Source organism: Hypomesus transpacificus, chromosome 22, assembly GCF_021917145.1.
Source record: "Hypomesus transpacificus isolate Combined female chromosome 22, fHypTra1, whole genome shotgun sequence".
Lineage (NCBI taxonomy): Eukaryota > Metazoa > Chordata > Actinopteri > Osmeriformes > Osmeridae > Hypomesus > Hypomesus transpacificus.
The window spans coordinates 7210963-7234664 of record NC_061081.1 but is presented as its reverse complement, the minus strand read 5'-3'; the positions used below and the strand labels follow the sequence as shown (position 1 = coordinate 7234664).

The 23702-nt window shown below is 38.8% G+C and overlaps 2 protein-coding genes across 2 annotated transcripts; both read right to left on the bottom strand.

Moving 5' to 3' along the window:
* Window positions 1-466: 466 nt before the first annotated feature.
* Window positions 467-10357, bottom strand: gpr107 (G protein-coupled receptor 107). The gene is made up of 18 exons (XM_047045769.1): window positions 10234-10357; window positions 9073-9195; window positions 8855-8905; window positions 8533-8621; window positions 8106-8266; window positions 7820-7851; window positions 7643-7699; window positions 7292-7399; window positions 6872-7005; window positions 6585-6660; window positions 6290-6363; window positions 5987-6104; window positions 5664-5794; window positions 5386-5429; window positions 4669-4718; window positions 4318-4401; window positions 3922-4046; window positions 467-2021 (listed from the first exon to the last, which is right to left on the bottom strand). The coding sequence occupies exons 1-18, from the start codon at window positions 10327-10329 to the stop codon at window positions 1928-1930; spliced, it is 1647 nt and encodes a 548-aa protein (XP_046901725.1). The 5' UTR covers window positions 10330-10357; the 3' UTR covers window positions 467-1927.
* A 2923-nt stretch (window positions 10358-13280) lies between these two features.
* On the bottom strand, window positions 13281-23311 carry crata (carnitine O-acetyltransferase a). Its single transcript, XM_047045098.1, has 14 exons — window positions 23128-23311; window positions 21147-21425; window positions 20061-20179; window positions 18376-18429; window positions 17660-17825; window positions 17335-17509; window positions 16939-17117; window positions 16675-16775; window positions 16273-16392; window positions 16015-16137; window positions 15687-15822; window positions 15433-15495; window positions 14942-15079; window positions 13281-14587 (listed from the first exon to the last, which is right to left on the bottom strand). The coding sequence occupies exons 1-14, from the start codon at window positions 23152-23154 to the stop codon at window positions 14372-14374; spliced, it is 1896 nt and encodes a 631-aa protein (XP_046901054.1). The 5' UTR covers window positions 23155-23311; the 3' UTR covers window positions 13281-14371.
* Window positions 23312-23702: the final 391 nt, after the last annotated feature.

Here is a 23702-nt window from a genome sequence, read left to right as displayed (position 1 = left end):
GTTACATTTTCTTCATAAGGACAATTGATTAATTTCACAGCATTAACAGCATTGTAGTACCTGAGTTATATCCACTTAAATCAAGCAGCAGAGAATTGTCTGTATATTTTCTGCAGGTGTCCACCCACATGTCAGAGCCTGTCTCATTTCCAGAAAAATTCCATACACAAATGACCAAATTATTGTAATTTTTCCAGGAGTGTTAGACAGTACCCATGATACACTGGTGCAGTCTGTGGTCTCATAATCTGGGCCTCTGAAATTATAAACATATCAAGGATAATAGAGGAATTTCTCAGCTCAATTGTTTCATAATAAATTGTCTCTTTACCTTCAGTATACATTATCTTTTCATAAAAACATTATATTCAGCATTATGGGTTATGTTAATTTAGGTCCAGGAGTATATACAGCAGATGCATTGCATTACCCTTAACCTTAATCAAAACGAGAGAAAAGGCAGACAAACAGGGTGAAAAGCCACTTTATGAACACAGTATTTTCACATTAATGTATTCTGTCATTGATCTTAACGGAAACTTAAGGTGCTATTGAATATGAAGACGTGTAACACAACCCTGATAAAAATTCAAAAAGAATGCAGCTGTCTTAAAAATTAAATGCAAAGAAAAAGCTTATTGGGTCAAGCACATCTGGCCTATGCACAACCTGCCATAACAGCAGCATAACTGTCAAATTGGTTAATTTGTTGTCTATATAGGTTGTGCAGTTATCTACAAAACAACACTGCACTCTACTCTTTCTCTGACTCATGCCTCTGCTTTGGAAATGCTGATGGTAATTACATTAATTTATTTGTGACTTGGGATTGGACATCCATAATAACCATATCATCTGACAATCCATAATAATCTATCTATCCCTACTAACTAACTAACCATTGGGTGTTTAGGCATTCCTCTCGAATAGTACGTTGACATTTCCATCCGTATTACAGTGCTGTTGCTTTCAGTTAGCAACCCATGAGCTAGACTGGGTATTTTAATCCACAACGATCAGAAATTGTAAACATTTTACTTGCCTCAACACAACCACAGTACCACTCCACAGTAAAAGCGCACATTGCATAATTCTGATTCACAACACAAGTATAACTAAAATAAAAGTTTACTTTTCATAGTTTTTAGAAGATTGTTTTCTATATTTATAGGAAGATAGGATATATATCAAGGCAAGTCAATAGTCAATATATATATATATATACACACACTGTATAACTACAGTTGTATATGCACTCATTTGCAATGTTATATACTGTACAGTAGTGTAAAAGTCTTTGGCCACTCTGAACAGTGCCAGTGGACACATCAGACTTGGTCCCCAACCTCAGCATAATTGAAGCAATTTGGGTTCCTTTGGACAGGTTAATGAACCAGAGCTGTCAAAATAAAAAGGAGAGCTATGGCAAGTTCATTGAAGGAAAACATGGAACTGATGTTATGTTCTAAGGAAGGCCATACAAGACACAGCCTTCTAAAACAATGTTTTTCCTCAAAGAATGCTTCTTTCCTATCAGCGTTTTTAAAACAAGTCGGTATTTTGTGTAACAGCTTCTATTACGTTGAGGCTGGGACTTTTTGTGGTTGAAGACTGATTACTAATTTATACAAAAATAAATAAACAGCAATAACAAAGTTAAATAAATATTGAGCAATCACCAGAGTGTGAAAACAATACATAAGGAATCAAAATAATTTGGTTATTAAGAATTGACTGAAAAATTCAAATTAAGTGTCCACATATATTGTACATATATACACTTACATACTGTACAGTTAAGTCCACCTTTGTGTAAAAGAGGGATCTATCACCCAAGCTCAGGTAGTGTGGGTATGTAATACTCTGTTCCTTCACTGAGTAAGCAAGTATCGGAAACCAAGTGCAAGCCAAGGAAATACATTTCACATCAGGCCATGCTTTCCCTCTCCTCTGGGGAAGAGCCGTTTGACACCTTCTTCACCTTCTTTACACCATCTCCCATTGCTGTTGATGTGGTAATGCTAAAGATTGCAAAAAGAAAGAAAATAACATATGGATCAAAAACATTTACAGATTTTTTTTTTTTACAAAATCATACATTATATACAAAATAGGTCAAAACCTCATTCCTCATTACTGCTTTGAATTCTTTTTATGTGCATTAAGTTTATTACCATGCCGATGACACAAATGAATGGCTATTTGCGGAGGGTCGAGGAGTACATTTGGGAACGATAAAACATCTAAATAAATGCAGAAATGATGTTTGTAGCTTGGAATACCTCCATCCAGTGTTTTGATGGCATTTGGGGTACATTCAGAACATGTTTTGCCTTTTGCATTTGTGTATTTTCGAGAATCAGGGAGAGGAATGAGTTTCTTGATTCCACTAACAGCTCCTCCAAGTCTGATGCCAGTTCCCTAGGCTGACGACCCAGTTACAAGCACCTTGGTTGACGGTGAGATTTTGGGAGGCAGAGAGAGCCAGGGAAGTAAAAGGTGGACAAGGGGGAGAAGGTATCCTAGACCCAGTTTGCCAGCGGCAGCAGGGGCTTTATTTATAAAACCTGATTTATATATTTCTTGTTGGTAAGCATGGCATAAGCTTGAGAGGAAATGCATGTAGTGTGACAAAAAATAACCTTTTTCATGAAGGGCATAAAATAATTACTGATGCTGTAGGCAATATTTGGTTGCACAGTTTTTGTCAAAATGGGAAGCAAATAAAGCACTTAATACAACTATTGTGAACTTCCTGCATATCTCTACTGGCAGTCTGGCTCATTCAAACTGCTATGGTTCTTCCAACTTTAAGCATGCCTTCTTTTTACTGATGTGTGATGATTTCTACACCGTTTTCCTATCAGGACACATTTTTTGGCAACACAATGATTATGCTGCAATAACTAATCCAACGTCATTACACATTATGAAAACGGGAACCCCAAGGTCACTAGAGGTGGTATTGTAGCATGTTTGAGGTGAAGACCTTAATATTTTATACTACATATCTTGAGTACATTGAATAACCCTGTTAAATATTTAGTAAGGGAAACTGTCCTGAATTGAAAGAAAAGAGACAGAAGGGGAAAAGTAGAGTATGTAGAGAGAAGGAAACAAGCACACTTGCTATGGTTATTTCTGGTAATGGGAAAAAGAGAGACAAGGCTAAAAGTGCCTGGAGGAAGGTGGAATGAAGGAAGAGGGAGTCTAGCTATAGCCCCATGTAGCAAAGGACAAAGACCACAAAGTTTATAAACGGGAAGGATAAGAGGAGAGAGAGGGCCCAGAAAAAGCAGACAGTGATTAATCAACGGGATGTTGAGACACTAAAAACAGACAAGGACAAAAGAATATAGTAGAATGTAGTAGAATGTAGGCTGAAGTAGGTGCAGTCACTAAGAATGTCCCTAAAATTGGGTTACTCTCAATCAGATGTCATTTTTGTGCTCCTCTTGGGGTTTTAACAGATGGCACCTAGGGTGGCAAACCTATGCCACACAACTGCCTCCTCTGACTTACTGTGCCTGACACTTATGAGCCAGAGGAAACAGAAACAACAATATAGGCTACAACTGAACCTTAAGAGGGGAGATATCAAGATATGCAACATGGTCTTGCACTAACTCTTAAGCTGTATTCATCTTAGATGAGATGGTAACAATCTGCTTTTACAAATACAACAAATATTTAAATGTTACCATTAAAGACTGGAAAGTACCCATGATGTTCCCAAGTCTTAATGTTTAATTTGCATCTTTAATCTTGTACTGGTAAATTGGAAAACCTTTAAAACATCACAAAACTGTGTAGAACTAGTCTTTAGAAAACATCCATCCCTCACCTCACTTAACAGCATTGAAGCTTTTCATAATAAATAAGGAATGAGGAAACCTTGCTGGTGTGTCGCCAGTTACTTACACGTCATCCATCTCCAGGTCCTCCTCATCCTCTGCAGACAGCAGCAGGTAGGGGTTATAAGAGGCGGGACGGAATTGGTGACCCGTCAGGAAGAAAAATACCAGAGTGGCCAGCTCGTCCAATAGCTAGAGAGGAGAGTTGGCAGTAGGGAGAGGGTAATCATAGAAGAGAGGGGAAATTAAACAGTGGGAGAGGCATTATGAGGAAATGAGACTTCCAAATAATCGCATTAGTGTTACAAATGTGATGTGAGGAAACTGTACTGTAACCGTTGGGTTAACAAGGTCCATTGCAACTTATGTTGCTTTTGTTCAACTTTGCAAACTACTTTCTGTGTACAGTCAACCAGCTGGGTCTATGAACATAAAAGAAATTAAGGCAAAAAAATACACTCACCTGATATAGCCATTTCCACTGAAAAGGCACGATGAATTTGATGAGAATGGCTATTATACGAGTGAAGTATATATAGCATACAATCTACAGGGAAGAGAAATATGTCAGAAACTTGTTCAAATTATAGTATGAACAAGTCATCACACTCACAAGTCATCGACCGTTATTTGGAGATAGTATTTGGACAATACAAATTTCCATTTACTAAATTCCCATACATTTTCCATTTACTAAACTTAGAAATACATTTTCTTGGACATTTCCATTTAGGAATGTACAAGAGACGATCTAGGGGCAGTGAATGTACGGTGTGTGTCTGTGTTTATATATTGAGTCAAATAAGCTTCTTACCATCACATAGTAGTGCCTGAAGAGCTTCAACTGGGCAAGATTGATGGCAGCTACAAAGACCAAAAAAGCATGTTAGTCACCAAGCAAGGCCAAAACCCCATGACAGCACTTCAGTTCTGTGTGTCTGACATCATCCGTCAACATTATCACACAAATAAACAGCTCTAAAGACTAACTTTTCAAATCAGTTACGTTAGAGAAATTATTTAGGCCTCCAGAGGGAAAAGGTTCACCAAAAGTATTTTTATCCATACCAGACATTTCAGACATGATTCTGCAAGTTTTTTTCTCACAGTGATAAATGTACTCCACTGTGCAAAGCAATAACAGAAGAAACATAATTTTTCAACCACTTGTAACTTTCAAATGGAAAGGTTGCTACTTGGCAGGGTTTAATACTCATTCAAGTATTCTGGGTAGTTCCAAGTTGTGTGAAGGATAGCTACATGACAGGGATTTATAATAGTGTCTGACTGTCCTCATTTCAAATAGGGCCTAAAAGTTATTCCCTTACAAATATACATAACTTTTCTCAAAACCAACAGGTGGCTTAGCAGATGATGGATTCACTTCAAGAGTCTTTGCGGCACATGTGTACAGTCATTTGAACAACAGTGGCAATGATGAACATTTGGATTTGAAGCCAGATTTGGCTTGTGGACTCAGGTTGAAGGTGATGAGTAAAGTGGGATATTTTAATATTGAGTGGAAGCTTACCTTTACCATCAGTGGATGAAGCTTCTTGTAAATGTCGTATTGACCTGTTGGAAGGCGGGAATACTATTTATAAAATTGAAATAATTTAATTAATCTTACATTTGATAGGTGTACTTTCAAGTGTAGATGTCATTTACTTATACATATATATCACCAAACAATATTGACACTGATTGACTTAGTTACTACACAACTGCATCAATATTAAAATATTACAAATATATTAATTTTGAGGTTGTGAATTAGGTTTTGGCAAACAGATAAAAATGAAAACTTACCAAACCACAGGGAAGAGAATGGCCCCACAGCAAAGCAAGTCGACCAGGAAAAGAATCTCCTTCCACAAGCCATATTCTGTGGTGCCCTCCTCAGTCGACTCAATGATGATGTACGCAACATTAGCCAGCACCTAGAGGAAACACATAACATTTAGAAGAATTTGCTAAGAAATAACTTCAGCCCACCTTCTACTTCAGAAGTTAAATATGTTTAACTTGGTTTATAATGTGAAATAACAATGTGCATTACAAATCTGGAATTTAATGGATGTTCGTTCAGTTAAAGGCTTTGACATTTGGGGAATTCATTAAGGCTGTGTTACCTGTAGTGGAATGACTATCATAAAAATCTTCTTGTCCTTATCTGAGAGGATATGCTTGACAAAAGCCCAGCCAGTCCCTATCAGAGCAATGGTGATGAACAATAGTGCCCCCTTCAGTCTAACAACATAACAGAAATCATATATTAGTCACACAAAGTGTATGTTCTAAGTATTCATGAAGAGACAGAATAATTGTATTACTGAATAGTAACTTAGTGTACCATTATGAAGCGCTTCATCAAATTAAGGGACAATTGAGAGGAAAAACTTTGTGTTGGTTAAATATAGTACTATAGAACTTACAGATGAGTAATGTAATACACAACTGCCCAGCCTTCAATCGGGAACCCTTGGTTTGAGATGTAGTGGTAGTCAATCTGAAAAACATACAATATGCAATGTCTTGTTACTGCCAACTCAAACTCCAAAAAACGTGAGAGGATAATAGAGGGATATAATATGAAAGTGGTGCTAAGTCTGACATGCCCAATTCAGTTGTAAATATTAGTAGTTATTTTGTAGAGACAATGTATGGAAAAAAACACAGTAAAGTTGTTTAAGATAAAAAACACTGTACAAACTACAAACTTGAACTCACCGCATGGAAGATGAGTGAGAGACACTTGGTGAAGGGAAGAGCTGCCATCAGCCAGTGGATTTTATATACATCAGTTCTGAGATAAAAGGACAAATAAAAATATTTGGTGGAAAGCTTTGGAATCCTAGAACATGTTTGACGATGTGCTGCCCTCTGTTGGTTGTTGTGGAATACAGCCAGAGACTTTAATTGTAGAAGACTAATGTGACCAAAACCATTAATGACCTCTAGCATTATGAAAACATTCATCTTATTTTCAGTGGCCGTACTACGCCTGCAAATTTTACCTGCGTGTGCGGAGGATGTGGACCCAGAGTGTGCCGATGACAAAGAAAAACATGGACATGATGATGTACAACTTCGGCAAGGGTATTTCACCAGCAGAGAGGTAACTGTTAGGGTTTTTCTCCACAATACTAATCTGGAAACAGCAGAAAGAGATATGAAATTTTTAGTTAACAGAATGCAGACGGATTAATGAAGTGTCTTTTTTTAACATTTTGTGACCGATATCAATATCTGCTGTAATTGAATTTGAGCTTGTACCAGGATGCAGAACATTGTCTACATCAGTTTTGATTATCTAGCACGTAACAGTGAAAGAAAGGTGGTGAAAAAAGACAGATTCCAGACTGCAGATCAACTGCTAAGATTTCATCAATTTAGTGGATTTGACTGTCAAATATATGTACGTTGTAAGGTCTCACCTCCATGCTGAAGCGTAAAGGGTTAGCTATTACAGTAGTGTTTTTGCAGTTGTGGAAATAAAAGTTGTAAAGTCCTTGCTGCTCATCCGTGCTGATGTTGAAGTGAAACTGCACATTGGGGAAAACAAACAGTATGTCACATCTGTGATTAATAACACAAATACTGCCATAGAGTAGTGGCAAAATTGTTGTAAGATATTTGTAAGTAAACCCTAGTCACTTCATTTCATTTATCCTGTTCCAAAATGATTTTACTAGCTATATACTCAATATAATTCTCAGATATATCTTTTAAAGTTGTATATATTGGAGACTTTTCACATAATGATCTTTAAAGCAGAAAAACTGTACCTGGAATGAGTATGAACTATCTTTCTGGTGGAGAGGGTATGAAAGCACTGTCTTTTTCTGCAGGAGTGAAAAAAAGGAGTCACTCCAGTCATGAGAAGACATTCATTGTTAATATTAGTAATTTCCGGAAAATAATAAAGGAAGATCATGTTAATGCATGCAAATCAAGCCTCTTACCTTTGAAACATCTCTCTTGGTTTTACTCCCACCTAACATCGGAAAAACAACATTGATTTCTTACAACAACGGGTAAAACGTCAAATTAAAAGCCATGTTCTCTCTGGATCTTAATTTCTCCCATCGTCAACAAGAGAACACAGCTATGTCCTGGCACATTAAAGTATTTTTTTTAAAGGAATTGTTCAAAAGGAAAAGAATGGTAAGAACGTATAAACATACCATAAGGTACTATTTAGTCTTTTAACTTGAAGTAAGAGATGAGAGTTGAAGAGATGACACCTACCAGCATTCTTCCCATTCACAGGGTCTGTCTGAGGGTTGGCGGCTTCTTGCTCTTCTGCAGTTTTATCTTGGTCTCCTCCAGCTGCGGTCTTCCTAACTCCATGGAAACCGCTAATGATGTCGGGGAACTGTTTCTCGTCTACGGACATCTTCATCTTCACGCTAAAAACATGCATCATGTTTTTCAGAAATTAAACAGTTGACTTCCAATGTACAACCTTCTGCAGTTTATTAGAAATAATGTGTATGTGGTAGTAATTAACTGAAAATGATAGGGTTGCCAGTCTATAAACAAGGAGATGATGAGATTAGATAAAAATGCGTTCTAATTACCACATTACAGTATATTATGAATTCTGGTTGAACAAGTGTGCCCAAGATCACAATGGTGATTGAGACAGATTTCAAGTATTGGGTGTTTAACTCACTCTTCCTTTTGGAAGTCAAATAACAGCATTGCCACAGGAACATCACTAATGGGATTCTTCTTCAGGACACAATAGTCCAGGTCTTCATCCTATACAATACAAGCACACACAGTTCACACACTGTTAGGTCCTCCAAGAGTTGTCTCACAGTGTGTCTGTTTCAATAAAGGATTTAAGTTTGAAACCGTTTAGTCACTTTGGAACAAGTGCTTGAATGGAAAGGTTTACCAAAAGCCTAACTCCTGCTACATCCTTAACATGGATAATATAGTAACAAAAACACAATTGGAATTTTCCAGGGACTTAAAGAAAGCATACTTACCAAGTAAGTAGAGAATCCATTACTGCTGGTTCTATCCAGGCTAAATCCAACCTGAAAAATAATTAGTATCAATAAACTGTCCAGAAAAAAACATTCTTCATACTGAGGAGTATTCAAAATTAATCGGCAAAATAGACACTGAAACAAATCTGATGATGATTATCTTCTCTCTCTCACTCAAGAACCACTCATTGAAATACAATGGAAATGTTCCTTACCGTGGAGCTGTCAATATGGTCAATGTCCTCTCCTGAAAGGGTTAGGCTTGACATGTTCACAATCATATAACCGTGCTTGTAGAACCCAAAGGTGTTCAAGTGGACTTTTTGTCGGATGTCATCCTGAGAGAAATGATCAAATTAAGGGAGGCATATTCTTAGTTAAATTAGTGGATTGACAATATGTTTATGGTTGATAGCAAATATACATAATGTAAGGAAACATTTGCGATTTACAGAGGGCATTGTCCTCTGTCTTCATGTGTTTGTTTGACTTTCTTTAAAAATATGATTTTGGAAGAAAGTGCTGAAGTTGCCATTTGGGAAATGGCATTGTCCTCATGCCCCAATTCTGCTCCGCCTAATCCATAGCAAAACATTTTGTTGCTGTATAAAATATTGCTGCCAATACGCAAATATTTAGGGCTAACCCAAAACCTAACCTTAACCTCCCTGTGCTCAAGCGCAGTACCTGCTGGTAGCAGGTTCACATGGGTAGCAATGACAGGACACTGCAGGCAGAGAACAGCAGCATGGTCGCGCTCTATAGTATCATAGATAGAGATGTATGTGGCACAGTCAGAGGGGCTAGATATTATACTGTGTTGTTTAGAAAGGGAAGTGCCAAGTAATAACTGTATGATGGGCCATACAGGTTGAAAACGGTGTGGAGGGAGGGGGACACATCCATGCCCTGCATAACCATGTATTGTTTTTCTTTAGCAGACGCGTTCATCCAAACAAAGCGATGTACAGTAGGGAATTTGAACCTGCGACCTTTAGCTCTGCAGTCAAATGATCAACCATGGAGCTATACCCACCCAAATTCGTCCTTGAGAGAGAGTAGCATAAACAAACCTGGTTAACTAGTTAGCTAAGCTAATAGGCAAGGTGTTACAGAATATCACCAGCTGTTTAGTTAGCTCGAGAGCCATACATGTCTCCATGACAGATTAAGAAGCTTGTCAATGTTAAATTAGGTGACTGTAGTTACATCATCGTATCACATCTTAAACCGATACATTTGGCTTGCTATGCATTTATAATTTAGGAATACTGGACAAACTTGGATGCTTCAAGTGAGCTGATCCGGACCACCAAGCAATTGCCAGCCTAGTAATGTGAAACAGCGAGCATAGCATATGCCCCACTAACACATACCTTGAGTACTAGGTGATGAAGCCTACAGTGACTTTGGCTGAGATGTAACAAAACTAATACAAATACTCCCGTCCATATTCTTTTGTCAGTCGCCATTTTTCTATTAAAGCGTTTTTGGATTCACTTCCGGCAAGTGCCGCGTTGACGTATCAGAAATGACGTTTAAAGGTATGGTAAACGGAATAGACTACCCTGAGTCTACCTGGCTGACAGACATAGGTGACTGAGTAGCCTTCTAAATTATGGAAGCAAATCGTGATCAAAATTCAAATGAAAATGCATTTCCAGAAATGCATTTTCATTTTAAGAATGTGGCTGCATTATTTGACTCATAAATCAAATTAGTATTCAATCATCCTATTTGCATTTTCATTTTCTTCTTTAAGACTGCTCATTCTTTCCCTTCATTAAAATGAAAACGAAAAAGACATTTGAAATTTAATTTTCAAAATATGCCCCTGCAAATAGATACCAAAATTCAATTTGAAATGTAAAATTTGAAAATGAAAATGCATTTCCAGAAATGCATTTTCATTTTAAGAACGTGGCTGCAAAATCGTGACCACAATTCAAATTCAAATGCATTTCCAGAAATGCATTTTCATTTTCAAGAACGTGGCTGCAAAATCGTGACCACAATTCAAATTCAAATGCATTTTCAGAAATGCATTTTCATTTTAAGAACGTGGCTGCAAAATCGTGACCACAATTCAAATTCAAATGTATTTCCAGAAATGCATTTTCATTTTAAGAATGTGGCTGCATTATTTGACTCATAAATCAAATTAGTACTGATTAGTACTGAGCGGACATTGCATTTTCATTTTCATGTTCTGCCCGCAAAGAACTGCCCATAATTCGAAAACGAAAATGCATTCTGAGCGGCGCAGTTGAGTGACGTCAGTAGCCGCTCTTCTTCAGCTCCCAGCTGACCGAGCTACCCATCTTGTTCGGTAGGGGGCGGTGTGCACATACGCATTGCATTACATGGCAAATGTGCCGGGAAATTGATTGAATTGCCGGGTCTTTAGAGGAAGCATCACAGATCATGGCGCTCCCTCAAATTGTGCAGACACTGATAGAATTAGCTGAGCTGGTAGAAACTAATAATATATCTGAGTCTGATGCCCGTGACCGAGTAGAACAAGTCACAGAGAGCTTGGCTGCATACTCTGCCGTCACAGACGTACACATTAATGAGGTTGCCATAGTAAACCTCTCTTCAGTCCTGGAACGGCTGGATGCTGTGGAGCCTCAAATGGGACGGGGACGACCAACCATCCACATCCCGTTCGAGTCCATCGAGAACTATTTATTAAATGGTCTACTTTTTCCTGTGAAAGCAAGCTGTTTCACCTTTGGCCTGGTTCAGACAAAATCTGAATTTCCGCAATCTGAATTTGAATTTCCGCAATCTGAATTTCAAGAATCTGAATTCCTGCAATCTGAATTTTAGAATGTTTTATTTTTGGATCAAAATAATTCAGTTGTATTAAATTTGGCATACAAATAATTCAGATATTATATATTCAACAGCAATATATTTCAGTTTTATGAAATTCGACACACAAATATTTCAGATCTTTCATATTCAAATTCAGATACTTTTGTCAGCTTTCTAGCTCCATAAATCCGTTGCTTTGCATCCTCCGACGGATGGTCTGGTGGCCGACAACAGCTCCGCTATGTCCTTTATTTTTAAACCATTTAATAAATAGTTTTCGATGGACTCGAACGGGATGTGGATGGTTGGTCGTCCCCGTCCCATTTGAGGCTCCACAGCATCCAGCCGTTCCAGGACTGAAGAGAGGTTTACTATGGCAACCTCATTAATGTGTACGTCTGTGACGGCAGAGTATGCAGCCAAGCTCTCTGTGACTTGTTCTACTCGGTCACGGGCATCAGACTCAGATATATTATTAGTTTCTACCAGCTCAGCTAATTCTATCAGTGTCTGCACAATTTGAGGGAGCGCCATGATCTGTGATGCTTCCTCTAAAGACCCGGCAATTCAATCAATTTCCCGGCACATTTGCCATGTAATGCAATGCGTATGTGCACACCGCCCCCTACCGAACAAGATGGGTAGCTCGGTCAGCTGGGAGCTGAAGAAGAGCGGCTACTGACGTCACTCAACTGCGCCGCTCAGAATGCATTTTCGTTTTCGAATTATGGGCAGTTCTTTGCGGGCAGAACATGAAAATGAAAATGCAATGTCCGCTCAGTACTAATCAGTACTAATTTGATTTATGAGTCAAATAATGCAGCCACATTCTTAAAATGAAAATGCATTTCTGGAAATACATTTGAATTTGAATTGTGGTCACGATTTTGCAGCCACGTTCTTAAAATGAAAATGCATTTCTGAAAATGCATTTGAATTTGAATTGTGGTCACGATTTTGCAGCCACGTTCTTGAAAATGAAAATGCATTTCTGGAAATGCATTTGAATTTGAATTGTGGTCACGATTTTGCAGCCACGTTCTTAAAATGAAAATGCATTTCTGGAAATGCATTTTCATTTTCAAATTTTACATTTCAAATTGAATTTTGGTATCTATTTGCTGGGGCATATTTTGAAAATTAAATTTCAAATGTCTTTTTCGTTTTCATTTTAATTAAGGGAAAGAATGAGCAGTCTTAAAGAAGAAAATGAAAATGCAAATAGGATGATTGAATACTAATTTGATTTATGAGTCAAATAATGCAGCCACATTCTTAAAATGAAAATGCATTTCTGGAAATGCATTTTCATTTGAATTTTGGTCACGATTTGCTTCCATACTAAATAAGTCTACATTAGTTGTTCATCCTTTTCAGTGAGTGAGCAGGATGATCAAGGCGTGGCCTAGGTTGGAGCTTGAAGGCCATCTCAGTGTCATGTTTTGTTTCACAGTTTGAGAAAACGTTCGATTCATGACTATTAATTACTCAATCAAATTAATTAATTTCAGCATTGAGGAACAGTGGATGTAGCCTACGGCTACAGCAGGCAAGGAATTCTTAAATTCGTTGGAGTGTATTTTAGGAAATAAAATCAGACTGCTTGAGTCTCATGTTTTTATTTTCATAATCTGTTCTCTTGCTACATTTGTGTTCAGCACCATATATGTGTCCGTGTCATATAAGTAAAACAAATATGACTGACATGTGAGACTGAGTGCAAATCATCTGTAAAACTTGTTGAACAATGACAAGTTAAGTAGCAACATCCGATGGACTAAGGATGGGATGTGGGTCTGGAGACTAGTCATAGCCAAAAGTATTTAGGCAGTTACACATTTTGTTAGTTTTGCTAATTTTTCACGTTTCTATGGAATACTGGAAAACAATAACACACATTTAATGTTATAAAACTTTTGTTGGCAAAAACGTTCAATATACGTAGCAATCAATCAGAATGATAGTGATTTCACCTGACCAGAACTACTTCACATTTTCCCAAGTGCTGATAAGACTAGTGAAATGATGTTAGCAGTCATTTGGCCAGGCCCCAAAAACTGTGAAATAGTTTTTTTGTGATTATATTTCATCTTTAGGGGGCCAATGAGGCTTTTATTAAAAGTCCTTCTGATCACTCTGCACAATAATTGAGTAACAATGTGAATCAACACCACAACAATTGAAGCAGCAAACTTTGCAAACACAAAATGTATATCACTGCCAATACTTTTGGCCATGACTATACAGTCAATATAAAAACAATGCCCCCCCCCCCCCACACACACACAGACAAACCTGAAATTACTGTGGACATCAATCTTATTGTGGAACAGTGTTAATCATAGTAAATATATACCTGACACATGCTCTGTCCACATTCCATCCTGCGTTCTTCAAAGAAACATTACGATAATTACCAGTCTGTACATTCTTTAAGTGTTCATGTGTTAACACGTGTAATATTTGTACAAAACTGTAACTACAAAAACAGTTCCACTGTCTATGTGTCTTTTGTAGCTGAATCAAGGAACATGGCACACAGTAAAAGGCAATCAATCAATCAGTCCCATTGTTCATCATTAAAAACAATACATACATATTATTTTAATGTTTCCAAAACCTAGCCATGCATTAGCCTCACCTGTTTCAGCTCAAATCATTTAACCTTGGCCTTGTCTACAGTCTAGCCTACTCTCACAGCTTGGCCTTAGGTGTCTGCTCCAGTAAGCTTTGCATATCCAATAAAGCATCTTCCAGGGCTTTGGCCATGCGTGCTGCGTTCGTTTCATTGCAGCTGTTGAAAGCAGATACGGAAAAGTTGATGTGATTGGCCATGGGATTGTAGCACACTCCATAGCCATCAGGCACCACAGGACCAAAGCACATGACACAGTCCGTTTTGGCTGGCACCTGGTAGGGGTTGTGGAGGTAGAGAAGAAAAGTACATATGAATATAAAATCGCAAGATGTTGCAGCTCTACAAGAGCAGCAAATTGCCTTGGTGGCCAAGAACTAGGCAGCTGCCATTTTGCTTAGGCTCAGAAATGGGGATTACTGTTTTCACACTGAGGAACATTTTCAGTTTTAGTTAGGGTAGGTGATACACTCTCAAGAAGAAGCCTTGCATCAATGTAGGTGGTTTGGTTTCTGGGCTCCATGAGCCATGAACTCACTCAATCACTTCAAGCTAGTAAGGTACAACAACCCCTGATAATTTTGTGTGGCAAAAGGCAAAAGTACTGTGATTCTAAGCCAAAACTTCACCTGGCTAGTAGAGAGGTTGTAGTGCAAGGCCACGGCATAGGATGTGTCCATGAAGATCTCTGGCATGGAGGCCAGGTCCTCTATCGCCTGCAGTTTCAGGCCAAGGAGATGTCTGTCAATGGCCTGGCCTTGGATGGCCTAGGGACAGAGTTAAAAAATATATATATATATATATAAATAAGGGAACAAGACAACTCAGTACGCAGGTTAGTCCTCTGCAAACAAAAATCCCTCTCCCATGGGACTTCTCATGCATCTCATTCACACAATAAATACACTGAGATAGTAGAGAAAAGATGGTGATAAGAAACATTCTGTATTCATTGTTAATTGTAGTGTAACAAGCTAAAGCTCATAGTTGTGACCACATACGCACCAGCTACTTTTCTAGACCAACAAACTGACCGAGATATAGAGCTACTACCCGTAGCTAAAAGGTCTTGTCTTAATATATACATAATTAATTTGACTACTGTGATAAATATACTCACCATGTTAGTGTATGCCCTATGTGCTTTCACAGCTTTCTCCATTAAAGCCACCTTTTCTGTGTTCTGTCCAAAGATGATTTGAATCAAAGATATTACTCACGACATTTAAACATTTGTAGATTGGTATAAAGCTCTCAAGTTGGCATTACAAATAGCACACACATCCTCGTGTCATGCAAAATTAAACATTGGTTGTTATATGAATTACTATAATCATCTTTTGCCTCTATTTTGAATTGGGTTGTCTCTCTCACTTGTCTCGCTGGTTCATCAAAGGCCTTCACAAAGTTGGCAGAGTCAATGGAAGCAGAGCGAATGGTGTCTGTACGGCCCAGCTTGAACATACGCAGGGAGGCACTCTCGTATGTGGCACAACATCGCTTGTACATCCTGAGAGAGAGAGAGCGGGGGGAGGCAGCAGAAAGACAGAGGCCGACAAAGGAGGAGGGGTAGGGAGAAAGCAGCAATGGAAGACAAAGAGAGAGAAGATATGGTGAGAAGAAAGATGGGGACAGGAAGAATATATGGTAGATAATTTTTCATAAACAGATGCTGAATAGAACAAATTGGACAATATCTTACCTATAGTAGGATAGCTGTAAAGCCATCTGAATGAAGGCATCCGGGCTCATACTGTGGGCCTTAGGGACGTTTTTACCAAAGTGGGAGAAGACTATCACTTTAACATCCAGGTCATGCACCATTCTGTGGGGTAAAGTGTGAAACATAGCAGTGGTTTTAGAACACTAGAGTAATAAAAAAGTCCAGCTTTTTGCAAATGGTGGCAAAGAAAAGTGATATGCTTTATGGACTTGTTCATTGCCATTCATTGGACCTCACATGTTCATGTTCTGCTTGGCCTTCTCAATGTCCTTCTTGACTTCGGGTGTGATGTTAAAGCGTAGCTTCTTGGGCATGGGCAGGGGCACCATGGGTGTACGTATCATCTCAAATGTCTTCCTGTTTGCGGACAACAAATAGAAAACAATTCTCAAATGATTTACAGTATGTTCAACATTTTGTCAGATGCCTGTCTGGTATATCAGGATGTAAAACGTATTACTAAACAATTATGTAATATCTCTATACGACAAATTCAGAGTCAAATGTAGAGTTCATACAAAAAACAACTACCATTATTAGCTTATTTAAGTCATGGAAATTAAACAACAGTGTCCAATAAAACAATAACTTAAACCAAGTTATTAAAAACAAACTAATGAATAGTAGTTGTTCACTTACGTGTACTCGACCACATGGTCAATCAAGGAAACAATTGGTGGGCCTTCTGCAGGGGCGTGTTCATAGATCAGACCACATGACCCATCTTCACCAATGACAAACTAGAAAGAGTGAAACGGTTCAAATCTAGAAATCTAGCAAACAAATAACTCTGTGTCTGGAGTTTGTTATTAGTGCATCAATTATTAGTTATAATGCTTTGTGTTTGTCTCTGTCTCCAAGTGTGTACATTTTGGGGTTTTCTAACTTGCCCGCTGGTCTCACCTGCAGGGTCTTGTCAAACCAGCGGTTGCCGCTATTCCAGCGACTGCCTCCTCCGTGGATCATCTGGACGGCGGCCCGGCTGTGGTACATCTCATCTGAGACACGTGGCATGGGAGCATCCAGACACACAGTGAAGATGCTCTTCTGGATGGCTCGCACAGAGTCCTTATTTGTCTTTTCTGGAGGGGAAGAATTCAATTAAAAGGGAATAATAATTGGTCAAATGCGGTGTGCAGTGCAGCCTCAATGTTGAGATACAACTGAACTGGTTGTTCAAGGAAAAGGCATTTGCAGATTTGAGATGAACATAATCTGAGATTACAATAAATTATTCCTAATAAAGTCTGCAAGACAGAAAGAAATCTAAGTAATCAAATGTATTCAGTCTGTGTTAACCCTTGATAAGGTTGTTGTAGGCCTTCCCCCAGGTATTGCGATGCTGTGAAGTCAGTATTCCGATTGGCTCCTTGTTAGTCTGTAGGGAGGAGTTCCAGATCTTCTCCAGCTGCCCGTACAGCTGGTCCACCGTCAGTGGGGTTCCATCACTGTTATACACGTCCAACACAAAGAACTGGAAGATGTGTAACATAGAGTTATACTCATGTATACTTTGGCACTTTATATGATTTATGATTTGGTCCAATAGTGCAAATTTACAGCGGTGTATGTGTGCAAGATGTCCTTAGACACACACACACCTCAGTTAAGATGTGTTCTGTACCTGGAAGTTGTGAACCACAGTGATGTGTGTGGGGGGTCTGGAGCTCTGGGCATGGTTGACCACTGTATCTTGCTTCAGGCCAGGGATGCGACAGGATGACAGGATCTGGTAGTACTGATGCATACACAGAGGTTTCCCTCCCAGGTACTCCACTGGTACAGTCTCACTGACAAGATAATCAAAAGCAATGTTAATCGCAATGTTAATGTTAATGATAATCAAAAGCAATGCTTGTGTCTGCATACTTGGATTATTACAAATGAGAATATAATATTATGATATTGATGATTGATCAAAGAAAAGTTCAATTAAATCAAATAAATCTAGATCCCTAGGTCAGTGCTTTATGGGCATACTTAATTATGTGGAGACTTCGTTATAGTTTAAAGTAATAACTAACATGTAGTGGGCTGCATACTGTATTAACATACAGTATGCAGCCCTTAAATCAAGCTAATTGGTACACTATGACCCCAATGGTAGGTGCAGAGTGTGGACATGTGTTGTCATCTGTTTATCAAAACAAATGTCAACAGCTCTTATAACCAAGTCTGAATAATAATAATTAAAGCCTGTTTAGAAATTGATTAGAAAGTGATTACTATTGCTGTGGCAATCCCCTTAAATCTGATTGATTAATTTATCATGGCTTTTTAACGGGTGGCTTTGTGTCTGGGTGGCCAAAGTCCCCTCTAGGATAAAGAAGTGGTACTCACTTGTCAATCATTGCCTTAAAGTCCAGAACTCCAGCAATCAGTTTGGCAGCAAATCTGTATAGAGGGTATGAGATTGTTGTAGGTTTCCATATAGTGCATGATAATCAAGCACACCAATCAATCACAAACATGCATTTAAGATTTGTATGCCTTATTTTCTTCAATTATGGACAGCTGATATCACATCAAGGTCAATGTAATAAGTCAGCTAGCATACTCCTAATATCACAGTGCAGACTGTAGGTTAGTGTGTACAAAGGTCGTGGCCTAGAGTAGTAAGGTATAAAGCACACAGTGACTACATTATGGTATACCATCCCGTTACCAACAGGGCACAAGGGTAAAGGAAAGACACAGCAAATCTTTGTTTATTTGGGGCAGAAGTTTATATGTGGCCTGCTCCATTTAGAGCAAGACAGTCATGCTGTCATTATGTATTTTTACAGTAGTAAGGTATAAAGCACACAGTGACTACATTATGGTATACCATCCCGTTACCAACAGGGCACAAGGGTAAAGGAAAGACACAGCAAATCTTTGTTTATTTGGGGCAGAAGTTTATATGTGGCCTGCTCCATTTAGAGCAAGACAGTCATGCTGTCATTATGTATTTTTACAGACTGGACTCTGGACTCTTTTTAAATATCATTCTTCTCAGATGACAAGACAATGGCCAAGAAATGCAGAACACCTGTTCATTACCTAATGGAGCCTAAATCTGTGTTTCTTGTAAACTGGTGACAAACAAAGCTTAACCATCTATGCTCTCAGTTTGGTTCATTACATTTTCAGCCATACTGTCAAAACTCAGCAGACAAATATAAATGGTAGCAATTTGAGTCATGACATGTTCTTGTACACAGAAATCACTTTCATAACTCCCAAATCAGTTAATTAGGTACACCCATCTAGTACAGGGTTGGACTTTCCTTTAGAGCACCCTCTCAGGGGCATGGATTTTACAAGGTGGAGTTTAACAGGGATGTTAGTCAATGCTGGCACAATGACATCTAACAGATTCTTCATATTGACCAGTGGTTCATTCCATATCCCAAAGATGCTTGGGTTAAGGTCCGGGGAGTGTGTAAAATGAACGCCATCTTCCTTGAACATTCTGAGATAATATGTGCATGGGGCAATACACACCTGGAAGTATTCGTGTAATCAACTCATAACCATGCAAGGATACACCATATCTGCAAGAATGTTGAGAAATGCTGTGGCATTCAAAACATTGCTCATTTGGTATCAGGGAACATAATGTTTGCCTGGAAAACTCCCCACATGATTATACCACCTGTACCATTGATGCTAGATAGGATGGTCCATTAACTCATTTTGCCTACACCATATCCTGAACTGGGACTCACCTAGCTATGTTTTCACACCTCAATTCACTAATGTTGGTGATAGTTGGTAACCACTGGAGCCACTTCTTGTGTTAAGCAGACAGTAGTGGAACCTGGTGTGGTTGTCTACAAACACAGCTCCTAATTTTTAGGTGCACCTGTTAGTTTTCAGAAATAGATTCATTGCATAACCCTAATTGTTTATCAATAAGCTGTTTATTTCCACAGGACTGCTGCTGGATGTGTGTTACACAATTTTTGCGGCAAACCCTACACATTGTAGCAGGGGAAAAGCACGTGTTTGTGTGTGTGTGCGTATGAGGGGGAGGGTCTCACCTCATCTGTCCCTGCCTGTCATTGAACTCCATGCGTGGCAGAACCACCCCAGGGCTTGAGTGGATCACCACAGGCATCCTGTAGTCTAGATAGGCTGTTTTCAACCACCAGTCTGAGAGCTGTTGTGTAGGTGTACATTTATATGATACAGAAAGTAAGACAGACAAAAACACATTTTAAGTAACAGTTAAAACCTTTTTTTAAATTTAGTGGAAAGAAATCCCAGCGGCCACCTCAGAGTCCAGACCACAACATAACTAAAACGAGGAATCACTTGGACAAGTTGACTGAAGGAGGACTCTGTAGTAGCTAATGGGATTTTTCCCATTTTACGGTTACTTTACCATATCCAATTGATCCTAGATACTACCCCAATTATCTTCATGTTGGGGCTTCCTACTGCATACTACTGTAGGTCATTCAAGGAATTGAAGGTGAAGAGGAATTAATATACTGTCTGTAATATCATCCGTTTTTCTGTACCTCATAAAGTCTGGCTAATCTGCTCTGTCACTGGAATTTGGTTGGTTTTGCTTACGGAATGCATGATGCCTAAATACAGTGTGTTTAATTCCAATCTATGTTGGGGCCCATTATCAGGATCTAAGCGTATTGCTTCAGAAAACCCAAAAGATGCACTCAAGAATACCATAATTTGTCTCTACTTTTCAGCAAACCTTTTTTTCCATCACTCAGCATCCAAGGCATACGAGATCCCAATGCAGAAGCAAAGGTCAGCCCAGTTACTTTCACAGTCCATAAAAATGGAGGCAGCACATTTTGGATGGTGATTTATACTGCAGATGAATAACATCAGAAACGTAAGAATTTGTTACACCTGTAGAGCACTAGTGAGGGCCATCTGTGGTGTAGGTGTACTTACGTTTTCTATGTATATTGTTTCACTGTCTTGTAAAACACAGACTGCCTTGGGACTAATCACTGTAATACTGTTAGAACAGATTCTGGTTTTTGATTATCTGCATTACTTGTTACCGGCACTTCTATACGTTGCTTTGAATAAAGTTGTCTGCTAAATTAAGAAATTGGAATGTAACAACACAACATCTGGTCCGGCCCCCTCACCCAGTTCTCAGTCTTTTGCGCCCTCCTTTCCAGGCTCCTCTGTAATCTCTCCCCCACACCCCCTGGCTTCTGAAATTCAGCTATCAGCTCCTTGGTGTGACTGAGCTCCTCCTTGTCCACAATAGGCTCCATGGCCATGATGAAGCGTTGGCAAGTCTGCTGCAAAGGCGGCACGGGCAGGTGGGGGAGCCCTTCCTGGTGAGCCAGGTAGCGACCGGTAATCCGCGTCACAGACACAGGCTTAACCAAGCAACAGGATTTCTCCATACCTGTCTTTGCCTATGAGAGAAGATAAAGTAAAAATTATATATTGTCTGGTCTGTACTAAATACTCTGTAAGTTTATTCTTACAAACGTATGTACTGTAGGGATGGCTTCAACCAACAAAATGTAGTGGCACAATGAAGCAAGCATCCGACTGACACAAAGGAGACTCCGTTTCAACCTCGGTTTAGGTAAGAGTTAGAAGTCTATTTACAGAATTATTTATGATATTTTAAGGTAAGTGATAGATTCACACACTATCAGTCATTATTGAGTTTCATTGAATTGAACTTTAACTAGTACGTTAACATTTCTGATTATGTGGAAAGTAAATTAATACAAAGTATATGAGTAGTCTTTTGAAAAAGGATTGAGAACGTAGTAAGGTAGTATCAAGGTTGTAATAAACTATACAAAATAATGTAATAATGTTATAATAATGCCGTTAACTCCAGTTACAAAGTCTGACTCCAAATCCAACCTAGAGACCCTGATTCCTGAAAATGCAGAACACTGCTTGGGCCCGACTCAAAGCTGCTTCTTTTTATTTGATAAACATATATATCTTCAACTTCCAATTTACATTTGCCATGGACCTGCTGTAAATTCACCAGAAAGAACTGTGAAAGAAAGAAAAACGATGCACAAACAAGGTGATACTAATGGTATGATGTTTGAAGTACAGTAGACCAACATGTCTGTGGCAGGTGTAAAGGCTCTGTAGGCCAACTGGAGTAAGTTGGGCTAGGTTTGAGGGGATCATTTGAATTTCCTTTCTTGTGAGGCTTTTCATAAACCATAACTCGTCACATAAAAAAAAAAGTTGTTTTTATTTCGTGCTTAAAGTGCTTAAAGCCTTGAAGAATGGGCTTCCAAACCTTCCAAACCTTTAAAGAAACATATAACCGGGTGAGACCTGCTGTGGCCGCTAACCCATGGAGGGTGTAATCAGAGATTCTAGAGGTATCGAAAGATGGTCCACATGTTCACCAATTAATGTGAAAACATGTTACACATCAATTATCTACAATTGTAAAAAAAAAAAAGTAAAAAGATTGCAATGTTAGCTGACTTGATCATAAAAAACATAATTTCATAATTTACTCATGTTTTATGATTTCACGTAGAATTATAATCGGCGTTCTTCCAGATATAACCGACTGTTAAGGCCTAGGTAGCCTACTTCCCAACAATAATGTGTACTTTACCGAAATCAAAAGCTACAGTAAAAGCAGACATATAATGTAAATAGAGCTTGACAGCACCCTTAGTTCAGAAGTACTTAACTAGCTAACGTGGGTAGCGTGGAACTTTATCCCCAATCGTAGTATATTGTATTTGCACCTCTGCCGGGTTTGTTGTTACAATTCGTCAGCAAGCAGCATTAAGCAATGCGTTCATTTTCATCTTCAGCATTTGTTCACACTTAGCTAGCAATTCAACGGTTAGTAACAACATTTTACTGAAGATAAAATATGTCAGCTGCCATAATGATTTCTGTAGTAAATCTGCTATGACAGTGAGCTACGACTCAAAGTCACAGAACGACAAGCTGCGCAACGAAGTCTCAAAGTTTGATGGCTTTGGCTCGCTAAATAGTTACACCAACATGCACTTGTTTGTTAATACTAGTAGCAGGCAAGCTCGTGCTAGTATTATCTGGTTGACAACGAGCAAACTGAAACTCTGGAATTTGGCGAAATTCTTCTCTACTTACCATGGTCCTGGCCAAAATACTCAACATCGTGAATTCCAGAAATACGCCCCCAAAGGGCCTGTGTTAGGTAGCGCTTGAAACACCCGAAGAAGGGTGAATTATTAACTTCCAGAGATTCTAGAAGGTTACCAAGCTAGTCAACATCATCACACGTCAATCTAGTACCGAAGTCCCGCCTCTTCCTGTTGCAGCTATCTTGATAGCAGTCAACGTCGATGCATCACCGCTAGTGCTACCTACTGTACGTTTATGTGTAGTAGGTTTATCTCAGTGGATCTATCTGACTGCCGACCAAGAGTTTGCAGGTTAAAATCCTAAACCGGGTGACACCCCAACCCTCTCTAAACACAGCTCCCTCAGCACATAAATACACTCACATGTCAAAACAACACATGATTTACAGATTTCAAGAAGTTTCATTAAAGAAAAGTCTGAGACTATACTCTAACAAGTAGTTCCAACAATGACCAAAAAAACGTTGTCAATGACATATTTAATCAAGGTCCTATTAAGAAGAATACATCGCATTTGCACCCCATTCCTGACACTGCATGCATGAAGTTACGGCTTCTCTT